The sequence below is a fragment of the Gossypium raimondii genome, chromosome 6, assembly GCF_025698545.1.
Source record: "Gossypium raimondii isolate GPD5lz chromosome 6, ASM2569854v1, whole genome shotgun sequence".
Taxonomy (NCBI): domain Eukaryota; kingdom Viridiplantae; phylum Streptophyta; class Magnoliopsida; order Malvales; family Malvaceae; genus Gossypium; species Gossypium raimondii.
Window position 1 is genome coordinate 27,508,027 of NC_068570.1, and position 18,927 is coordinate 27,526,953.

Consider the following 18,927-nt stretch of genomic DNA (forward strand, 5'->3'; position numbering starts at 1 on the left):
TGAATAGAATTTACAACCATCGAGATGGCAATAGTGTTTGTAAATCCCCATTGTTGACCTTGACTCCAAAAAGAAGGGATCATACATCTAAGCTTCCTATGCCTTTTGTAAAAATTGGAAGGCTGAAATCTTTCTCCCGGAGCAAATTGGAAGTAATTTAATTTTTAAAATATTTAAATTTTTTGGTCAAAAAAATATTTAAAATATTTTAATTATTTGATTTATAAGTATTTTAATAAAAGTAAAATTGAGTTAGAGCGAAGATTCTATATGGATGTATATAATAAAATTTTTGTGTTATAATTTTATTTAATTAGTGCCTAAAAATTAATATTTTTTTAGGAACAAGACTCACAAATCCTAAAACCTTCAGGCTTCAACAAACATAATTAAGCAACTCCAAATAGCTAATGGAGGCAATCATGCGTCATGCCTCCCAGGCATAATTGGACAGATACTTCCCAAAATGTTATTACACAAGCTAGGCCCCTTTATTTTACTGTTTAAAAGTATCCTTAATTTTGTTGCTCTTCCAATTGAATCTCCTTGCGGTTGCCGTTGGTGTAAAGGTTGATACATTTGTACCATTTAGCACAAAACACGTAAATTATAAAATCGAGAGCAGTTTGAGCAGCGATAAGGAAGAAGAACCGGTCCATATGGCCTTGGTTCAGGTCAGCTGGGATCCAACCCGGACTATCATCCCTTGCTGTAGTCCCCATAACCATGCTAACTAATAAACTGCTAACGTAGTTTCCAAGAGAAATGGAAGCCATGCAAAGGGAGCTTCCAAAGCTTTTAATACCATCCGGAGCTTGTCCATTGAAGAACTCCAATTGACCAACGTACATGAAAACTTCAGATGCACCAACTAATATGTATTGTGGAACTTGCCAAAATATGCTTAAACGACTTTTTTTCTCACCCGGCCTCACCAATTTGAGTCTTTGTATCTCGGTCACACCCGCTGCAATCATTGCCATCATTCCCATCACAAGTCCGATCCCCATTCTTTGAAGCTCTGTCAATCCCTTGGGGCTACCACTCAATCTTCTGGCCAAGGGGACGAGAATTTGACGATAGATTCCGGTGCAAATGAGAACGCTGCAAATGTCGAAAGCCGACATGCTGGCTGCTGGAAGGTGGAAATCTCCCAGTTTTGAGGTCATTACATCTCCTTGCTCCACAAAAAGGGATACCATTTGCGTGAAGATGACAGAGTAAATTATGGTACAAAGCCAAATGGGTAACATTTTCAGTACACATTTGACTTCTTCAACCTGAGTTACAGTGCAAAGCCTCCATGGATCTTTTCTTCCACACAAATCATATTGAGTTATTGTAGCCGCCTTGTCCAGGAACCTGCATTTCAATTTCAAGTAACTAAATTAACAACCTAAATAAAAAACATGAGCAAATCTATGGAGCTTATTTAAGACAATAGTTAATACTTGAAATCATCACTGTGGGGGATTTTTCTGCTGCCTTTGATTGCGGATTCGGGTCCTTCTACCTCATACAACGCATCGGCAGTAGCTGGGGCGACATTCCACTTCCTATAAGCAGCCACGAATACTTGAGCGACGCGTGTTAGTGGGTTGCCACATGGTTTTATATACTTATATCTTGATGTCCCCAACAAATACAATAGTAACGCTATAATAGCACAACCTAAGGAAACCAAGAAGCCTAGCGTCCATTTTCCTGAATCTTCATAGTAAACCAGTATGGTGTTTGAAAATAAAGATCCCACATTAAGTGCAAAGTAGAAGTAACAAAAGAATGCAGCTTTGGAATCTGCTGCTTTGGGATTCGAATCATCGAACTGGTCTGCTCCAAAAGTGGCTATCGTCGGTTGATGCCCCCCGTATCCAAAGGCAATCAGATATATTGATAAGTAAAAAGTACCGACGCCTACTGATGATGAGTGCCTGCACATCTTCGTTCCATCACCACAATCCGCAGGGTTTATCAAGAAAAGCCATGAAGCAAAGGATAGTAGCCCCAGACCCTGCAAACAACGTTTCAATTAAGTGCATAAATGATAAAACTCAAGAACAAGGAGGGTGATTTTGTATGGTTTTTATGTATTTACCAAAACCAGTATCAGCTGAAAGACAGCACATGTCAAGTAACGACCCCAGTAGGAATCGCTAAGGAATGCTCCCATCAGAGAGCAGAGGTAAACAGTTCCAGTCCACTTGCTCACATTATTTGCAGCATCGCTATTATCTTGGTCTAGAACCCTGGTTAAGAACAACACCAAGTTCACACTTACTCCAAAGAAAGCTAAGGTTGCTAGACCTTGATTCACTGCACCCAAATTGAACAACAATTATTTCACAGGTTCCTAACATATAAAGCAGTACTTCATGTATAATACAAACGATTTAAGGTTATTCGAGAAATACCCAGCAAGAGACTTGTAAATTTCCATCCTCCTGACTTCTTAATAATTTCTTCATTAGTCTGTCATATTATAATAGTTGGGATGTTAATATTAACAAGAGGAAAGGAAGAAGAAAGTCGTAGCTGCAGTACTAGTTTAGTTCGCTAACCTTTATTTCAGTCTCATTGGTGGATAGATACTCAATGACAGCCATTGATAGCTTCTTCAGCAGAAAACAGTACAAACGAGGACAAAAACCTTATAATAGAGAGGAACGGAAACGAATCCTTTGTTAATTAATGTGAATGGATAGAGGTGAGACAGAGTATTTCCAATGAAGATCGTGAAAAAACGAAAAAAACGGAAGGCAAGGTTGAGACGTATGAAATTAGTTCCAAACAAGTGTAGGAAGGAAGAGATAATTCACCGTACTACTAACCTTGAGTTGAGACCTTTTATAGAAAACTTGGACTTATTCTTCAAAGAACAAAAAAAGATAGCTTAGACTTGAACGGAAGGGAAGCAAACAACTGAAAGAAAAGGAAGTTTCCTTATTAGGAGAGAAGAGATGAGAGGATGATATGAAAAGAATATGAGGAAAGACTACATTATGTGTATACCTAATAGAGGAATTGAGTTCATGTTTCGGTACAAGAAAAAATATCGTAAGGAAAAAGTGGATAGAAATATTGGTGGAATATAGAAGAGAAGTTTGGTTTAAACGGCGTCAACGCATGCAACATATATTACGTCCTTTCTTCCAGGAAATCTTGGTTAGTATTTTCATTTTATAAGTCACAATCCCTCTTTCTTACGTCAGTTTTCCAAAATATATTGATATTCGCTACTAAATTTCACTATTGCTATCACACATGTATATATATTATTACACTTTTTAGAATTTTTTCTGACGTATACTCTCATTTCCCAAACGTTACAATTTGTTAAATACACCCTAAAGAAATAATTTTAATTTACTGAGTATGCAAAGTAATATATATTATATAAAGTAAAGTATAAAATAATTCTAATTAAGAAACAATCCTATCTGAAAGCTTAAAATTGCAACAAGTGTTATTTGACACATCATCAGTATTAATATATTAAATAACGGTTGGATGATATTATTTATTATCAATAATTGTATTTTAAAATAAATTAAGATAATACACTAGCATTTGGGAGATGTCAGAATTGTTAGTGCTTGTCGCATGTGCTAGAGAGTGACAGAGTCTGCACAATTAGAGTGGGTTGAAGCGCATGTAATCTTGCTAGGCTTGGAGTTTGCTTGCGAAATGGGCCTAAATTGTCTTTACTAGAGTCAAATAATTTTCATGTAATTTCTAAGTTTGCTCATGATGATTTAACTTTATTGGGTCATGTGTTTTATGAGGCCCGAAGTTTTCTTAAGTATAGTTTAGATCCGCAAATTGTTTGGTCGATGCTTTGTGACATATAGGCTTAGCTAAGTTAAATGATTTTTTATTTGACTTGGACTATCCAAGCGAACTTCATTCTTTTTGTAGTTAGGGATGCTTCTCAAATTATGTTGAATAATTTTTTTAAGCCTTTGTATTTAAAAAAAAAAAAAGAGCATTAAGGAAATTTTTACTTACATCCCCAATTCCTACGTAATAGAGAATTTTTATTTACTCATTTTGTTCACCAATTGGTCTGGTGACAGAAACCCATTTATATTTAAACAATATATATTAGGGTGTAAATTAATCTAAAACTAAAATATTTTATTTCTTAGGATCCACAGACTCCCTCGACTGATATAACATGTCCAAGAAAGATAACTTTTGTCAACCAAAATTCACGTTTACTTAACTTTTCATACAAGTTGCTTTTCCCGAAACACTCGTAACACAATTCTCAGATGCTTATCATGCTCCTCCTCTGATTTCGAATGTTTCAGGATATCATCAATAAATTGATCCAAATACAACTGGAAAATATGGTTAATGAGATTCATGAATGTTGCAAGAGCATTCATGATACGATCCGCCTCGGTGTTGAGTTGAGTCGTATTTGTGTTGCCCGATTGTCTACGATGAAGTAAGGAACAAATGTATAGCTAACAAATAAAATTGATAAAATAGGCTCAATATTGTTTTATAACAACAAAGGTTCAGGAAAAATGGCTAAGAATGGATGTATTCGGTTATGATAAAATGAAGGAAAGAAAAATGGCTCAAGAAACAAGTAAGAACCAACACTAGTAAGTGTCGACCCAACACTTATACGTTTAATGAGATGGACAAAAAATTCAATCAAAACCTCGACCCGCTATCTAGAAAGATAGGAACCTCGGTATAGGGTTCGAACGCCTTCTCACCAAATGAACAGAGTTTCATTCAAAATGATCAAAAGTCCATTACAAAATCTGATTTCACCTATTTATAGTGCTAAAATAGGCTAGCCAAATAGTCACAAGCATTCATCTTAATGTGCTAATTAAAAGCTGAATGAAAGTTCAAATCTCTTGGCATTCTTGAAACAAATAACCCTTCATTGAATTCTCTTCAATTCAACTGAATGAATGTCTTTAATTGCTTGAAAAATGACTCTTGAGTTAGCCCTTGGCCAGCCGAATAGACACCAACTTATTAACCAGCTCCTTAATGGTATCTGAATGCTTAAATTAACCTTTGAAATGACAAAAACGAGCTGGTAGTTTAAAAGGTTACTGCCAAAATTAAATAGATGATATAATGCTCCTTAAAACCTCCTTAAATGATGTATAAACCTCCTTTGTAACAGCCCCTTTACTTTGTAACTGAAAAGGACTTGAACAGCCACTTTATTTAATTTGTAACAGCCTTGAATTGTAACAGTTATAAGCTGAAGAGACACCTGCAATAAACACATTAAAATGAACTTGTTAAACATATTTAAACACTAATTAAACATATCAAAAATAAATACTTAACTTAAGTAAATAAACTAAACACATGCAATAACTATTGTAAGAGCCCATTTTTGCCCGGCCCATAAACCAATAAAATAAACCAAATTAAAAAAGAATCCAATAGCAGTCCATTTTTAAGGTCCATTTACATCCAGCCCAATAATAACTAACTCGTTTAGCCCAAAACCTAACTACAATATGGCCCAAACCATTTTAACCTAAACTATCCAAATTTAACATAACCCCAAGCCCAAACACTAAACCTAATTGGCCCAAACGCAACCACAAATCAGAAAACCCTAATAGCTTGCAACGAGCCATCGCGCCGCAATCACCCCCCTCACCTCGACGCGTGCCATCGCCACGCTTGCACTTGCGCGCAACACGTCACCGTACGACTCCGTACACTAGCTGGCCGAATACCTGCAGCAGACACAAACAAACAACAGAACAACCACGCAAAAAAGGAAAATAACAGCGAGGATAAATTGGAATTTGATGATTGTATTTTGATTTTTTTTGGATCCGGCTATATAAAGCCGTTTTTGAATCTGTAAAAGGGTTCTCTTTCCTCTATACACGAAATCAATATAAAGAAATCAAGAGAAGGTTTTCTTCTTTACCGTTCTATTTTCTTTTCCGACGGCCTTTCTTTCTTTTTCTGGTTTTTTTATTCACCATATACATAGAGGCATATATACAGGATAAAAAGAAAAGAGGGGAGATCAGAGAGAGTGAGCGTACCTGGAGGCCGGATTCTTGCTCTCTCCGCCATCATCGGAGTGGAAGTGAGAATCGGAGGGTCTTGAGAGTGACGATTCACCAAAGCGGTGGAAACTTTAGAGTTTCTTTAGGTTTTGAAAAATGATTTAGGTTTTAGGTTTTTGTTTGTTTCTGAGTGAGTTAAAACGTTGTCGTTTAGAGCCAATATGGTGGCTTTAAAACGGCGTCGTCTGATAGCCCTCGACCCGCGCGGTGACCCGACCCGGGAAAGATCCGCGCATTTTAGTTCGTTGGTTTATTTGCACAACTGGTCCTCTTTAGTTTCGCATGATTTTAATTCGACTTTTCTGCCGTTTTCGATTTATGCTATATAGTTTATTCTGGTTTCAATTTGGTACATGGCCAAACGGTGTCGTTTTCCATGCTTGATTTTGAATATCCAAATTCGTGCGTTTATTTGCTATTTTAGTCCCCTAATTTTGAATCGATTGCAATTTTAATCCTTCAAATGTTTTAATTTTGATTTAATCGTTTTTTAGTTATGTTTACTATTATTTTTATTGTTCTTTTTAATATTTTTCCTTATTTTTGCTACTATTCTTACATTTTATTTGTTTATACCTTTTATTTATTTATTTTTATATTTTATGATTTTAAATCTTTTGTAAATAATGATATTCAATTTTGTTTATGTTTTTTTATTTGTGAATTAAATTCATTGTTTTAGTATTTTAGATTTATTATCATAAATTTGTTTTTAAAAATTTGTCATATCATTTTTAAAATGTTGTCTTATTACGATACATTAGTATTTTATCACGCATTTTTTATTATTTAATGTTATTTATATAATAATTTATTTTGTATAATCGATCAATGATTTCAAATTATATTCTTTTATACCAATTTCTATATATTTTTCTTATGTAAAATATTCCAATGTATGTTATTATATATTATTATTTACAATATGCTTATGAAATATTCATTCTAAATCCACGCTTGTATGTCTTATAATATTCACTTCCAAATTCATTCAAATAAAGTTATTTTATTTAACATCATTCTCAATTTTCTTTTAAATCTACTTCCAAACTCAAATGTATCGTTGTTTTTTTAAAATCATTGTTGAGATGATATATTCCTTACCTTAATGTGCCACATGAAATTGATTATTGATTCTTTTAATTTTCAATTGTTAATGTTGGTATTTGCTTAATGTGCTTAAAATTATTATTGTTATTTTTATTTGAATTTACCTATTGCTTGCTTAATGTTTTTGTGTACGATTGGATTGCAAGTTATTCTATTACATTGTACATTTGTGTTCAATTGTATCATATTCGTTCTAAAACTAATGTTTCATTAAAGCATTAGAATCATTTTATTTCACAAATTTTCAAAAAAGGCTTTGTGTTCGTGATTCTCGAGATAATTGTGCCTTAACTTATTGGGCTTCGATTCTTCTCGTAGAACTCAAATAGCTAAGTGTTTTTTAAACCCTAAAACTTCTAAGCAAGGCTCTTCGGGATTTCAAAATGTTGGATCCTAACTTATTGGATCTGATGTTTTGCTACCTCGAATTAAGGATTTTTAAAATAAAGGCAATATTCGATATGTTTAGGAATTTTGTGAAATCAAACCTAGCTTACTGGGTCTTGATTTTCTCATTTGACCCAATTAACCAAATACCCTTCTTAAAATGCATAGGTTTTGAAAATCAAAAGATAGACTTAATTTTGAGGATTTAAAATGTTGCACTCTAACTTACTGAGTGCGACAATTTATTTCTTTGAAATAAGTAAGTCTCATTATCCAATTTATTTCATTCAAATTTTCATTTCAATGGATCGTATTTTAAAATCTTTTCAAAATCTCGACACTAAGACATTAAACAATCAATTCGGTACCAATTTTGGGCGTCACGAGGGTGCTAACCCTTCCTCGTGCATAACCGACTCCCGAACCTGTTTTTCTCAAAATTCGCAGACCTAAAATTATTTTCAAGGTGATCCGATCACACCTCAATAAAAGATCGGTGGCGACTCCAATTCTCATTTTTAAAAGTCGATCCCCATTTTTCAAAATAAAAATGGTTTCGACAACTATTCCAGCAACTAGCTAATTAAAGAAGCAAGAATAAATAAACTTAACTCAGGCCTCAATAAATAACTCTAGAAACTAGATTAATTAAGAGCAACACTTTAAAAAGTTCAACAATAAAAACACTTATTAATTAAACTAAGATGAGTTGAATAAATATCCAGCAACTCAATTATTAAACCAAAGATAAGTTTATTAAAATTTCAGTTCAACTTGCAATAAATTGCAAATGACGCCTATTGGGTTAATCCTTTCATGACGAATAGATCCGGCTTCTTGTTCATCCCAAACTCGATCCACATAGCTTGTCAATGCATCTTTAAAGTTCTTAGCTCGTAACCTAGTTATAGGCCCTTATGGCAGCTTAATGGATTCAATAGAAACATCCTGGACTGAGGTCGTATCAATTCATCAACCCAAATAACATCATTAGAAATTCTTGGTGACCATATTGCTTACAGAACATTATTTTTGGCATGTCACTATCTTTCACTTTCAACTGATAATATCTGGATTTCAAATCAATAGTGGAGAATACTATTGCACCTTTCAATTAATCAAATGGATCGTCAACACGCTACAATAAATATCTATTCTTGATTGTCAACTTATTCAACTATCGATAATCAATGCAAAGCCACATCGACCTATCTTTCTTTTTAATAAATAATACTAGAGCTCCCCAAGGTAATATATTAAGATGTTTAAAGCTTATAACTTTGCTTAACGTTTGTTGTATTGGAAAATAGAACGAAAAAAGGAAACATACAAAAATTAGCAAAAGAAATGAAATGATACAACTGATCTTTGTTTACGTAGTTCAGACACAATGGTCCTACGTCTGCGGAGCCTCGCTCAAGATTTATCTTATTTAATCTCCAAATTAAATCAATTGTATACTTTTGTCTTCATTGGCTAAATCTCATAGCTCCTTTATAAGGCAAGTTTATATAGCCTCAGATAGATCACTTGGTTTCTCAACATACATTAGAATCAAATCTAGACTTCACCCAGGTGTTATCACTAATACTACAACAAGACAAACTAATACTCAACTCAAGAAGAAAACAAAGGTTAGTGCAAGATACTCATGCTTTAGGATGTACTTCAAGTCTCCAAGTTATGTCACCCAATGGAGAATGATGCCTAATTATTGGCTGAAATAGCAGCAAGATAAACTCCTTAAATCAGAAGATAAACCTTTAGAAAAAATCCATTGTGAAAATCTGATAATTATCTCTAAATTAATTCTTTAATCACCAAAAAGATAATGATAGGAATTCAATACTTATCCAATAACCTTAAACACATCAAAGAATTGGTTGAAGGTCTTGACACCCTACCCAAACCATAGTAATTGTTTTGTCAAATATGACACACTCTTGTAGACCAGACTCAGCTGATCGAAACCTTTCCAAGGCCCATTTCAATGGCCCATGCAGAATATTAATCTCGTTCTAATAGGACATGGAACAAGCAGTAGCAAACACCCCAACACCTTTTATATTTGAATAATTAACATCTACCATATAATATTTGCATTCACAGTGCAAATAGTTTATAGCTTTAATTATATAAACTTAATTTGGAGAAAAACTTATGTTAGGTTAAAACCCTTTTTATAATATGTAAATTAAGTAAAAATAATATATTAAAATATATATAACCTTTATAAAAAGTTTTTATGTAGTGTCCAATAACATGCATAACATTTCTTATAAATAATATAATTTTTGTCATAATTTTAAAAAGCTATTTTTTTATAAATAAGTTATGATAAAGAAAACTATAATACTTTTTTTTAAAAATAAGCATATTATTCTTTTAACATATAACATGGACATATAAATAAGGTATGTTCATATTTCTTGATAATAATTTTTTATAAATAAATATATTATAATACTTTTATAACATTTAATTATCTTTTTCTAATAGCTTTTTGTTATAACTGTAAAAACATTAGGATTTAAATAATATATTTTTTGTTATAATTTTATGAAATACACCTAAACTATTTTTATTATATAATCTTTAGGATTTAAAATATAGTAAATCTTTGTCATAACCATCCCAAGCACTCTTGCATGTTTATGATTATGATATAAAAAATTTATAACTTAAATTTGTATGAAAAATAATTTTTTAAAATTAAATTTGAGTGTAATTACTTGTATAGGTAACATCTCTTGACCGACCGGATCGTCAGGTCCGAGTATCAGGTTGTTACATTCGTTGTCGAAGCAACTACAATCAAATTCACAATAAAATAATCATTTTCATGTGCATTCAAACATCAATCATGATTAAATTACAATAATAGATCATTTTTGGGTCTTATTCGAGCTTACAAAAGCTCTTTTGTCAACCCGAGCATGAAACAGGACCAAATTGCAAAGTTTTAGAAATTTAAGGCCGACGTCGTGACGTCGCCAAATAGTTTGTCATGTTGTGACCTCAGGCCACTTGACGTCGTGACGTGACTCATTGTCGGCCGGTGTTGCAACAAGAGAGGTTGGTTGTCAGGCATGGACTCTATTTTTAGTAAAAACGAACCATTTGGTACCTATTTCATAGATTCCAACTAACCTATTCATATGATCATTGTAATACTAATTTCATTTGAATCAAAACACTCCAAGAACATGTCAATCAAGTTCAAATAATCACATTCAACCTCTTAACAATATTCATTACCTATTCAACCATTAGACTTAACATTCCATTGTCATGGCATACATATCAACCAAATTATCTAAATACCAAGTCTTTACCTATACCAGACTACCTTGAAACATTCCAATTTATATGCCATACTTATTCCTAACATATCAATCAAAATATACCGATTTAATTAGGCATCACGATGCCAGTTCATGCATTTCTAAATCGCATACCAAGACCAACATCCAAATCACCATAAACCAAGTTCAATACCATTTTCAACTCATAAAGACTTATAAACAGCAAGGATTACACCAAAACACTTATATACATGCCACAATCCTTGACTCAAAATGATCAAATAACTACCAAATTAAGGATAGTTTAAGCTTCAAGATGATCTGACTTGACGTGTTCTGCAAGGTGATGATCTACAAGGAAAAGGGAAAATAAATGGGGTAAGTATATAAGATGCTTAGTAAGCTCATAGGTAATAAACAAAACTTAACTCAACTTTTATTTATAAACAAAAAATAACCTTAACTTGACATAATTTGGCTAGACATGCCAAAGCAAAACATCAATAAGGTGAGCTTTAACATGTAATCAAACCATATAAAAATTCAATCACTTATACCAATTCTTGTCATTTTGTACAACCAATTTTCAATTTCATTCAATCAAGGGATAATGTAATTACATACATGTTAATGACATTATTCCAATACATTATTCAAGCTCAATTCAACATTTCTCTAACTGAACATCAAGATCATTATATCTCATTTCAATTTCTCATTTCATATGAACTATATCTCCCAATGAACCCTAATAAACGAACTCGAATACACAAGTATATACGTCACACCCGTTGTTTTTCCAAGCTAAGTATTTTCGTATCAGGTTACCCATTTGGGCAAAACCTTTATAACTACATATTCAATTGCTTATCCAAGCTGAATATAAACATGCTAGGTTACCCGTCTGGGCTAAACCTTTAAAACAACATCAGGTTACTCGTGCGAGCTAAACCTGTGTCACATGTATTTGAGTATTCACAGCAAATGCTAGACCTCAGTAATCATCTATAATCAATCCCATACTAGCGCGCACAAAACCCTATTGGCATGTCAATCGTATCCTAACCTTTACTAAGTTCAAATAGGCATTTATTACGCAATTTAACATTACTCTTCAATTTAGTCCAAATATCACCTTTTGAACCAATTCAAAACCAAACATATATAATTACAATTCAAGTGCACAACAACTTATGTAAATAAATACCATATGAACTTACCTGGTTAAAACAACAAACAAGTTGAATCTTTAGGGACTAATCTACATTTTGTGTTTCCCCGATTATCTCCGGTTTGATCCAATTCTTGATCTATACAATTATTCCATTCAATTCATCAGTATTAAACATTTATACATTATATCATGATATGAATGAACCTATGAAATTTTATTTTTTAATGCCCTAAAGTTTTACATTTTATTCAATTTAGTCCCTAAAATGGGAATAGTCATAACTTTAAATTTTGAGCTTTAGTTTGAAAACCGACCTCAATTACATTCATTATAAACCCTCTACTATCTATTATTACTAAAATTTCACATTTTATTTACATTAGTCCTTATGTACAAAACTAACAATTAAACATTACAATTTAATCCTTTTATAATCTAAGCTTAAAATCTATCAATTTAAGACCAATTTCTTAGAGAAATAAATAATGATAACTTTAAAAAACTTTAACATTTTTACAAATTGGTACATGTGCTAGCTAAATCAAGCTCCTATGACCTCAAAAAACATAAAAATTACAAGAAAAGGACTTAAAAACACTTACCAATTGATGGCTGGAACTTTTAAGAATTTCTAAGGTTTTCTTCTCTTCTTTGGTTGACAAGAATGAATAGATGAAGAAGATGACTTTTTTCCTTTCTTTAATTTAACTTATATAGTTAGATTAATTCTTAATTAAGATTTTATTAACTTAAGTTTAATTAATTAAAAAAAGTTAATCTTTAAACTTAATTAGTGGGATAATCACCATCGTGCACTAACCCTTACTCCCAAATAGTTTAACTTGTCATTTTGGACCTTTGACTAATTGTAATTTAAGTCCCTAAGTCTTTGGCCAATTAAAAATCTATAGAGATTACACTTTTATAATTTAGTTCTTGTACCTAAATTAAATAATTAATAAACAAAATTGATGGACCAAACTCTAATATACTATTATACCAACTCCGTAAATATTCATATTTAATATTTACAGAAATGAGATTCTGAAACCACCTTTTTCCAACACCATTGAAAAGCAAGTTGTTACAACATAATTATTCCAATTCTCACCCTCCTCTAAGAATTGGAAAGAGTAATTAAGGTACTCAAATTATACCAAATACAGTGGGACTCGCTAATTATAATAGTTACCCAAACATACCACCCTATGTAATTACAATCAATCACTCAAATTCAATTATTATGTGGCTTTCCAAATACTACCTTAACGAGGTAATTTTCCACAACTTGAAATCTACAATTTAAGACATAAATTAAATTATAATACAATTGAAATATAATATATTTGATTATTTATTAAATTTATGGATTTATTGAATCATATTTAATATTATTTTTAAAATTTTTAAGGAATTTAGGAATATGACAATTTTTTTTATATTTTTCAAATGTGTATGTATATATATAATGTGTTTGTTTGAGTTAGTGCCATAAGATAACCAGATGTCAACTCAGTTGGGAAATGACACAAAATACTTCCTCTGTTCACGAAGTATTGAATATTATTTTGAGTGTGTTTTATCTTTTTATATTTTATATAAAAAAAACTTAAATTAAATTAATACATAATGATATTTGAACACATTTCTAAAGACTCAAATTTACTGATTGAACTAATAAGCTGTCGTTTGTTTTAATATAAATTTTTATAAATATATTTTTCTACATTTGTTTTCACCAAATTGTTGTATATCAGACTCTTGTTAGATTAAACCCAACTAATTGATTATTTTTATATAACAAGTAAAATTCAAATAAAATTTTCGTTTTAAAACCCTATAAATATAATATTTTTTATACATTATTTTTAATTTTTTTGAAAGGTTGGATACATTATTTATCTTTCATATAAGACTACAAATTAATAGGTGTGGAGGAGGAGAATATAAAAGGAACCCAATCAAAACGGCAAAGTAGAGAATCGAAACAAATGAAGATGGAACCCTAGGTTTTAAAAGCAAAATTATATTGATGATGATAATGGCATAAGCGTATCATGGCTGGGGAAAACAAATCAAGCGCGCGACCTTGGGGTACATTAGAGGAACTCCTCCTTGTATGTGCCGTCAACCGCCACGGCACTAAAAGCTGGGATTCTATCGCCTCGGAACTTCAGAATCGGAGACTCACTTCTTCCTTTCTTCCTTCCTTCACTCCACAACTCTGTAAAGACAAGTTTTTTGATCTTAAACGACGCTTCATATCCACAAATGGCGCCTCTTCTTCCTCTAGTTTGGTTGACCAGCTTCGAAGGATTCGCGTAGAAGAGCTCCGTCGAGAGGTTCAAGAACGTGACGTTTCAATCGTGTAATAAATGAAATCAAATGACGATTTCCTTTCCGACTGATTGCGTCGTTTACTCGCCTTGTGGTGAGATCTGAGAGGTTGCTTTTTTTTTGGTGATTACAGGTCGTTGGAATTGAAGGTCAAGAGATTGGAGGAGGAAAGAGAGAGGAGTTCTAAAGAGGAGACAGATCTGGATGACCGACAGAATATTTTATCACCGGATACCGTCGCCGGCACACCCGCCGGCGGTGATGGCTCCGGTGATCTCGATGACCGATCATTCAACGAGTCCAACTCCACCAGTCAAAAACCCGAGCTGACCACGTCGGCCACTATTATTGTTAAAGACGAGCAAAACAATGCCGGAGAAGTGGTAGGAGAAAGGAACGCACAAGTTATAACAGAGCCGATCGAACCGAGAGGTGAAAATGAGATTGATCCGGTTCGAACCGGGGAAGGGCCAGTTAATGAACGATTAAATGGTGAAGAACATGATAATAAGAAGCAGGTGAGTGACGTACAAAGTTCGGCTAGTTTATCGAAGAAGAAAAGATGTAATGGTAGTAGTAAGGGCGGAAGCAGCAGCAGAGAGGAACGTGAGGGAGATGAGGTTTCTCCCGCCATGAAGCGAGCCCCGGCGGTGAAGCCCGAGTCCATGGTTAGGCTTCTAGGGATCATCCGCTCTAATCGGCTCGGCTCGGCTTTGGATCGCCGCCAACGGAGCCAGGTAATTTTTTTAAAAATATAAATATTACTAATTAATAACGAGTAAGGAATATGTTCTATCTTGAAAAAACATATATGATTGAAAAATAAAACAAATAAAATTAAACTAAGAACATTTGACAAGGCGGTCAAGGGAAAACAACGTACATCTACTCTTTTAAGGTGCCGGAAATAAGGCTAGGGATCTTAGGCCTTGGAGCCAATTAGCCTGCCACGTCACTTGATAGAATGACAAAATATTGGGGTTTCCATAATTTTAGACCAGTCTTTGGATTGACGTGGCGCTTTGTGGACGGTTATAGAACATCAACTAAGCATTATCGTCTACTGACATTTTGGAGGAAGCCTCCTTGAATCTGATTAAAAAACTGAGACCATTTTTAATTCGCCTGCGATAAGTTAAAAAAATTTTCACCACTGTCTAAATAAATTTTGGACTAGAATTTTCTTTTTTTCTTTATCTAAACTTAAACCTCAATCCTAAATACTTCCTTGTATCAATAATTTTGTCTATTATGGTCTTTTATTAGAAGAATTCAACTTTGACCATCATTTTAATAAAATAATCATAAAATGATATAGGAGCAGAAACATAACTAATTTTGATTTTTCTTTTGGGCTAAAATTCTTTTGAGATAATTTTAGGTTCTGATTTCTTCTTTTTTAATTTTGTTTTGTTTTAATTTATTATTATTAACAATTAAACTATATCTATGTGATCATAATCAAATACTAATTTAATAAAGAAATTTATTGAAAAATCTTAAAAGTTATAGAATTTAATAATATATTAATGTATTTTTATATTAAAAACTATAGCAGTATGGCTAATCATTTTTTTTCATGTTTTCTTCAACTACACATAATTATCGTGCAGTTAACCTATTGCTATTAAAAATATTGAATTATTTGATATTATTCATTATTACCGGAATTAGATCGAATGGAATAGAAGTAAGATTAATTAATTTATTAGTTCGGATAAAGGGTTGAACTGTATGAACTAAAATCGTTTAGAATCTATAGAAAATTAATAACTGAATCAGTTTTATAATTTTTAATATATATTTTTATTTTAATTATTTATGTAGTTATTATTGGATCGACATTTGATTATTGATTCGATTATTAAAACCATAAAGTTATCTCTATTTAAAAGTTAAGTAAAATAAAAATATTAATTTTATATTAAAAATACTAACATATATCTCTAAAAATTATGCACTTTTCCTAAACAAATTATCCTGATGATCATATATAAGCGTATTTGAAGTTTTTCCCTTTCTCCAAATTTTTATCCTTTCTAAAAACCTTTTGACATCATTTTTTCTTCAATCATTTTTTAGTATATATTTAATAAAAGGTTGTTTAAGTTTTAATAAAATTATCTCTCCCCTGGATTTTTTTGAGCAATTTTATTTTATAATTTTAAATTTCTGCATCTTATTGTTGTTTCAGAAAGTGGAATTTTAATTTTAATTTAATATTTTTCTTTTTTTCCCCCAAAATTTTAAAGTTGGGTGATGTCGGCCTGCTTATTATGGTGTTGGCTGGCTCCACTCGAGTACTTATATAATTTTATTTTGAAGGTATTGATCAGTTCAATAAAAACGCTTCTTTACTTATTAATCTGTATTACCATAATTTTCACTATTGATTTATTTCATCTTTTGAAATCTATTTTTAAATACTTCGCTTAGCGCAAGATGTAATAGCAACTTGTTGAAAGTTCAGATCCAAGGGCTTTTCCTTGTTCCAAATGCATACTAAAATTAAACTTTTAAGTTTAATATGTAAAAATAAAATTAATTAAACGTTTTGATGATTTTCAATCTTAAATTGTTGGTGCTATACTTTCCACCATCTAGATTTTTCAATAAAAATGAATTGAAAATTAAAAAAACCCCATAAAATAGAGTTAATACCAGTAGGAGAACAGATACAGAGAGAGGTCTTCGCCTCAATCCCTCTGTAATTCTGAAGTTTTAACACAACTTCTATGACTATTCTTAAATAAAAAAAATGGTTTTAACATAACAGTATAATTGTTATTAATTAATAATTATAATAATATTACAAGTGTAATTTGCAGGAATCTGCAAGATACAAAAACCTGATAAGGCAACACATGGATCTCCAAAGAATTCAAACCAGGCTTGATAAAGGTGTCTACTCTGAATGCAGCACAAAGTTCTTGAGGGATCTCCTCCTTTTATTCAACAATCTCATCGTATTTCACCACAAAAGTTCCCCCGAACGTATTGCTGCTCAACAACTCCGGGCATTGGTGTTGAAGGAAATGACCCATATGCTTCCAAAACAATCCGAAACCGATGATGTTGCGAAACCCAACAAATCTTCTACTATAGTCGCATGTGGCAAACGCAGATTTTCCAAGGCAGTAACCAAGAATACTTCTACGAGTACTAGGAGAGGAGATGAAAAAGAAAGAGGCGTTGAAGAGAAGAAGGTTGATGGTAGTTGTCCTATTGCGACTGATGACATGGGCATAAGGAAGAAACGAAGTAAAGAAAGAGTGGTTTCAGGCCGTCGAAACTCATTAAGAACAAGCAGCACCAGTGAGGAAACAAAGCATGAGTATGGTGGTAATGAGCTTAGTTCTCATGACGCTTTGGAGATGAAGGTGGATATTAAGAAAGAAAATAATAATCACAACAATAATAATAAGGCAAGAAAGAAACAAGGAGCAGCAAGTTTCTTGAAAAGAATGAAGCAAAATTCACCAAGTGAAGTGACGGAGAAAGACGAGGATGATGATGAAGATGATGATTCGGAGGATCATAGTAAAGATGAAAAAGAGAAGGGCAGGGTGGAGAGGGTTACCCGGAGTTCAGGAGGAAGAGGGGCAAGGGCGAAGAGAGGGGTTGGGAGGCCACCGAAGGTGGTGGCGGAGTCGACGGGAAAGAGAGGGAGGGAGAACGTTGAGAATGAGGTGGGATTGGGAGGTACGGGAAGGGCTAGGAAACGAGGTAGAAGGTGATTGGTGATAAATGATAGTGCTGTATAATGTATATATATAGTATAGTAATTGATGTTTTTCTTCTGCTTTTGCTATTGGTATTTTACTTTCTAACTGTTTTAAATTTTTTTTAAAAACAATCAGATACAATAATTAAGTTGAGAATTGATTCAACGGCTAAATTAAAATTGATTTGAGAATCGATTAAACGGTTGAATTAAAAATCTATTCTGAAATAAGTTAAAAATATGTTTGATTCATGAACCAATGAGTTAATTATCCTACATCAAAACCCAAAAATAAAAAAAGAATAAATTGAAACCAGCCCATTGGCTTATTCCAGCCTAAGAAAATCTAGTGGTCCAAGTGAATACAAAAACCAAAAAGAAAAAGTTAAATAAACTAATCTATTCACAAAATTATTATTAAATTTATGTTTTGGTTAGTCAATTTTAAAAAGTTATAAAATAGTTATTAAATTATTTGAAAATTATTATTTAAGTCATTGGGTTGTTATTTTCTTTTAAGTTCAGCTAGCGAGTTTCAAGTGACGATTCGACAATCGATATGATGGATCAATACCCATCAATGAGTAGTCTATCAACGAGTAGAATAACATAACTTAGATTCAAGTCGATCTGACAATCAATGTCAGAATTCAAAGAAAAAAGTTGTTTGGATTTTGGTTCATAGATTCCTGACATTCAAAGTTGTTTTATGAAAAAAAACTGAATTGTAAAAGAGAAGGGGAAGAAAACCTTTTAGTTGGTGCAGATGGTGCAAATAGAAAAGGCCATACAACAACAATTTTAACAGCCTAGTGATTC

The 18,927-nt window shown here is 32.4% G+C and overlaps 2 protein-coding genes across 2 annotated transcripts; one reads left to right on the forward strand and one right to left on the reverse strand.

The window, feature by feature from the left end:
- Positions 1-281: 281 nt before the first annotated feature.
- On the reverse strand, positions 282-2,603 carry LOC105772293 (protein NRT1/ PTR FAMILY 7.1). The gene is made up of 5 exons (XM_012593594.2): positions 2,559-2,603; positions 2,412-2,469; positions 2,096-2,313; positions 1,452-2,011; positions 282-1,362 (listed from the first exon to the last, which is right to left on the reverse strand). The coding sequence occupies exons 1-5, from the start codon at positions 2,601-2,603 to the stop codon at positions 516-518; spliced, it is 1,728 nt and encodes a 575-aa protein (XP_012449048.1). The 3' UTR covers positions 282-515.
- An 11,393-nt stretch (positions 2,604-13,996) lies between these two features.
- LOC105774421 (uncharacterized) lies at positions 13,997-18,214 on the forward strand. Its single transcript, XM_012596908.2, has 3 exons — positions 13,997-14,415; positions 14,518-15,121; positions 17,213-18,214. The coding sequence occupies exons 1-3, from the start codon at positions 14,105-14,107 to the stop codon at positions 18,119-18,121; spliced, it is 1,824 nt and encodes a 607-aa protein (XP_012452362.1). The 5' UTR covers positions 13,997-14,104; the 3' UTR covers positions 18,122-18,214.
- Positions 18,215-18,927: the final 713 nt, after the last annotated feature.

Excerpts from the sequence above, each read along its gene's own strand:
- LOC105772293 (XM_012593594.2), bottom strand. The coding sequence starts at position 2,603 with ATGGCTGTCATTGAGTATCTATCCACCAATGAGACTGAAATAAAG. Across the intron at positions 2,314-2,411 it reads ATTTACAAGTCTCTTGCTGG|TGAATCAAGGTCTAGCAACC; the intron begins GTATTTCTCGAA and ends ATTTGGGTGCAG. Across the intron at positions 1,363-1,451 it reads CCCCACAGTGATGATTTCAA|GTTCCTGGACAAGGCGGCTA; the intron begins GTATTAACTATT and ends ATTGAAATGCAG.
- LOC105774421 (XM_012596908.2), top strand. The coding sequence starts at position 14,105 with ATGGCTGGGGAAAACAAATCAAGCGCGCGACCTTGGGGTACATTAGAG. Across the intron at positions 14,416-14,517 it reads GAACGTGACGTTTCAATCGT|GTCGTTGGAATTGAAGGTCA; the intron begins GTAATAAATGAA and ends TGGTGATTACAG. Across the intron at positions 15,122-17,212 it reads ATCGCCGCCAACGGAGCCAG|GAATCTGCAAGATACAAAAA; the intron begins GTAATTTTTTTA and ends TGTAATTTGCAG.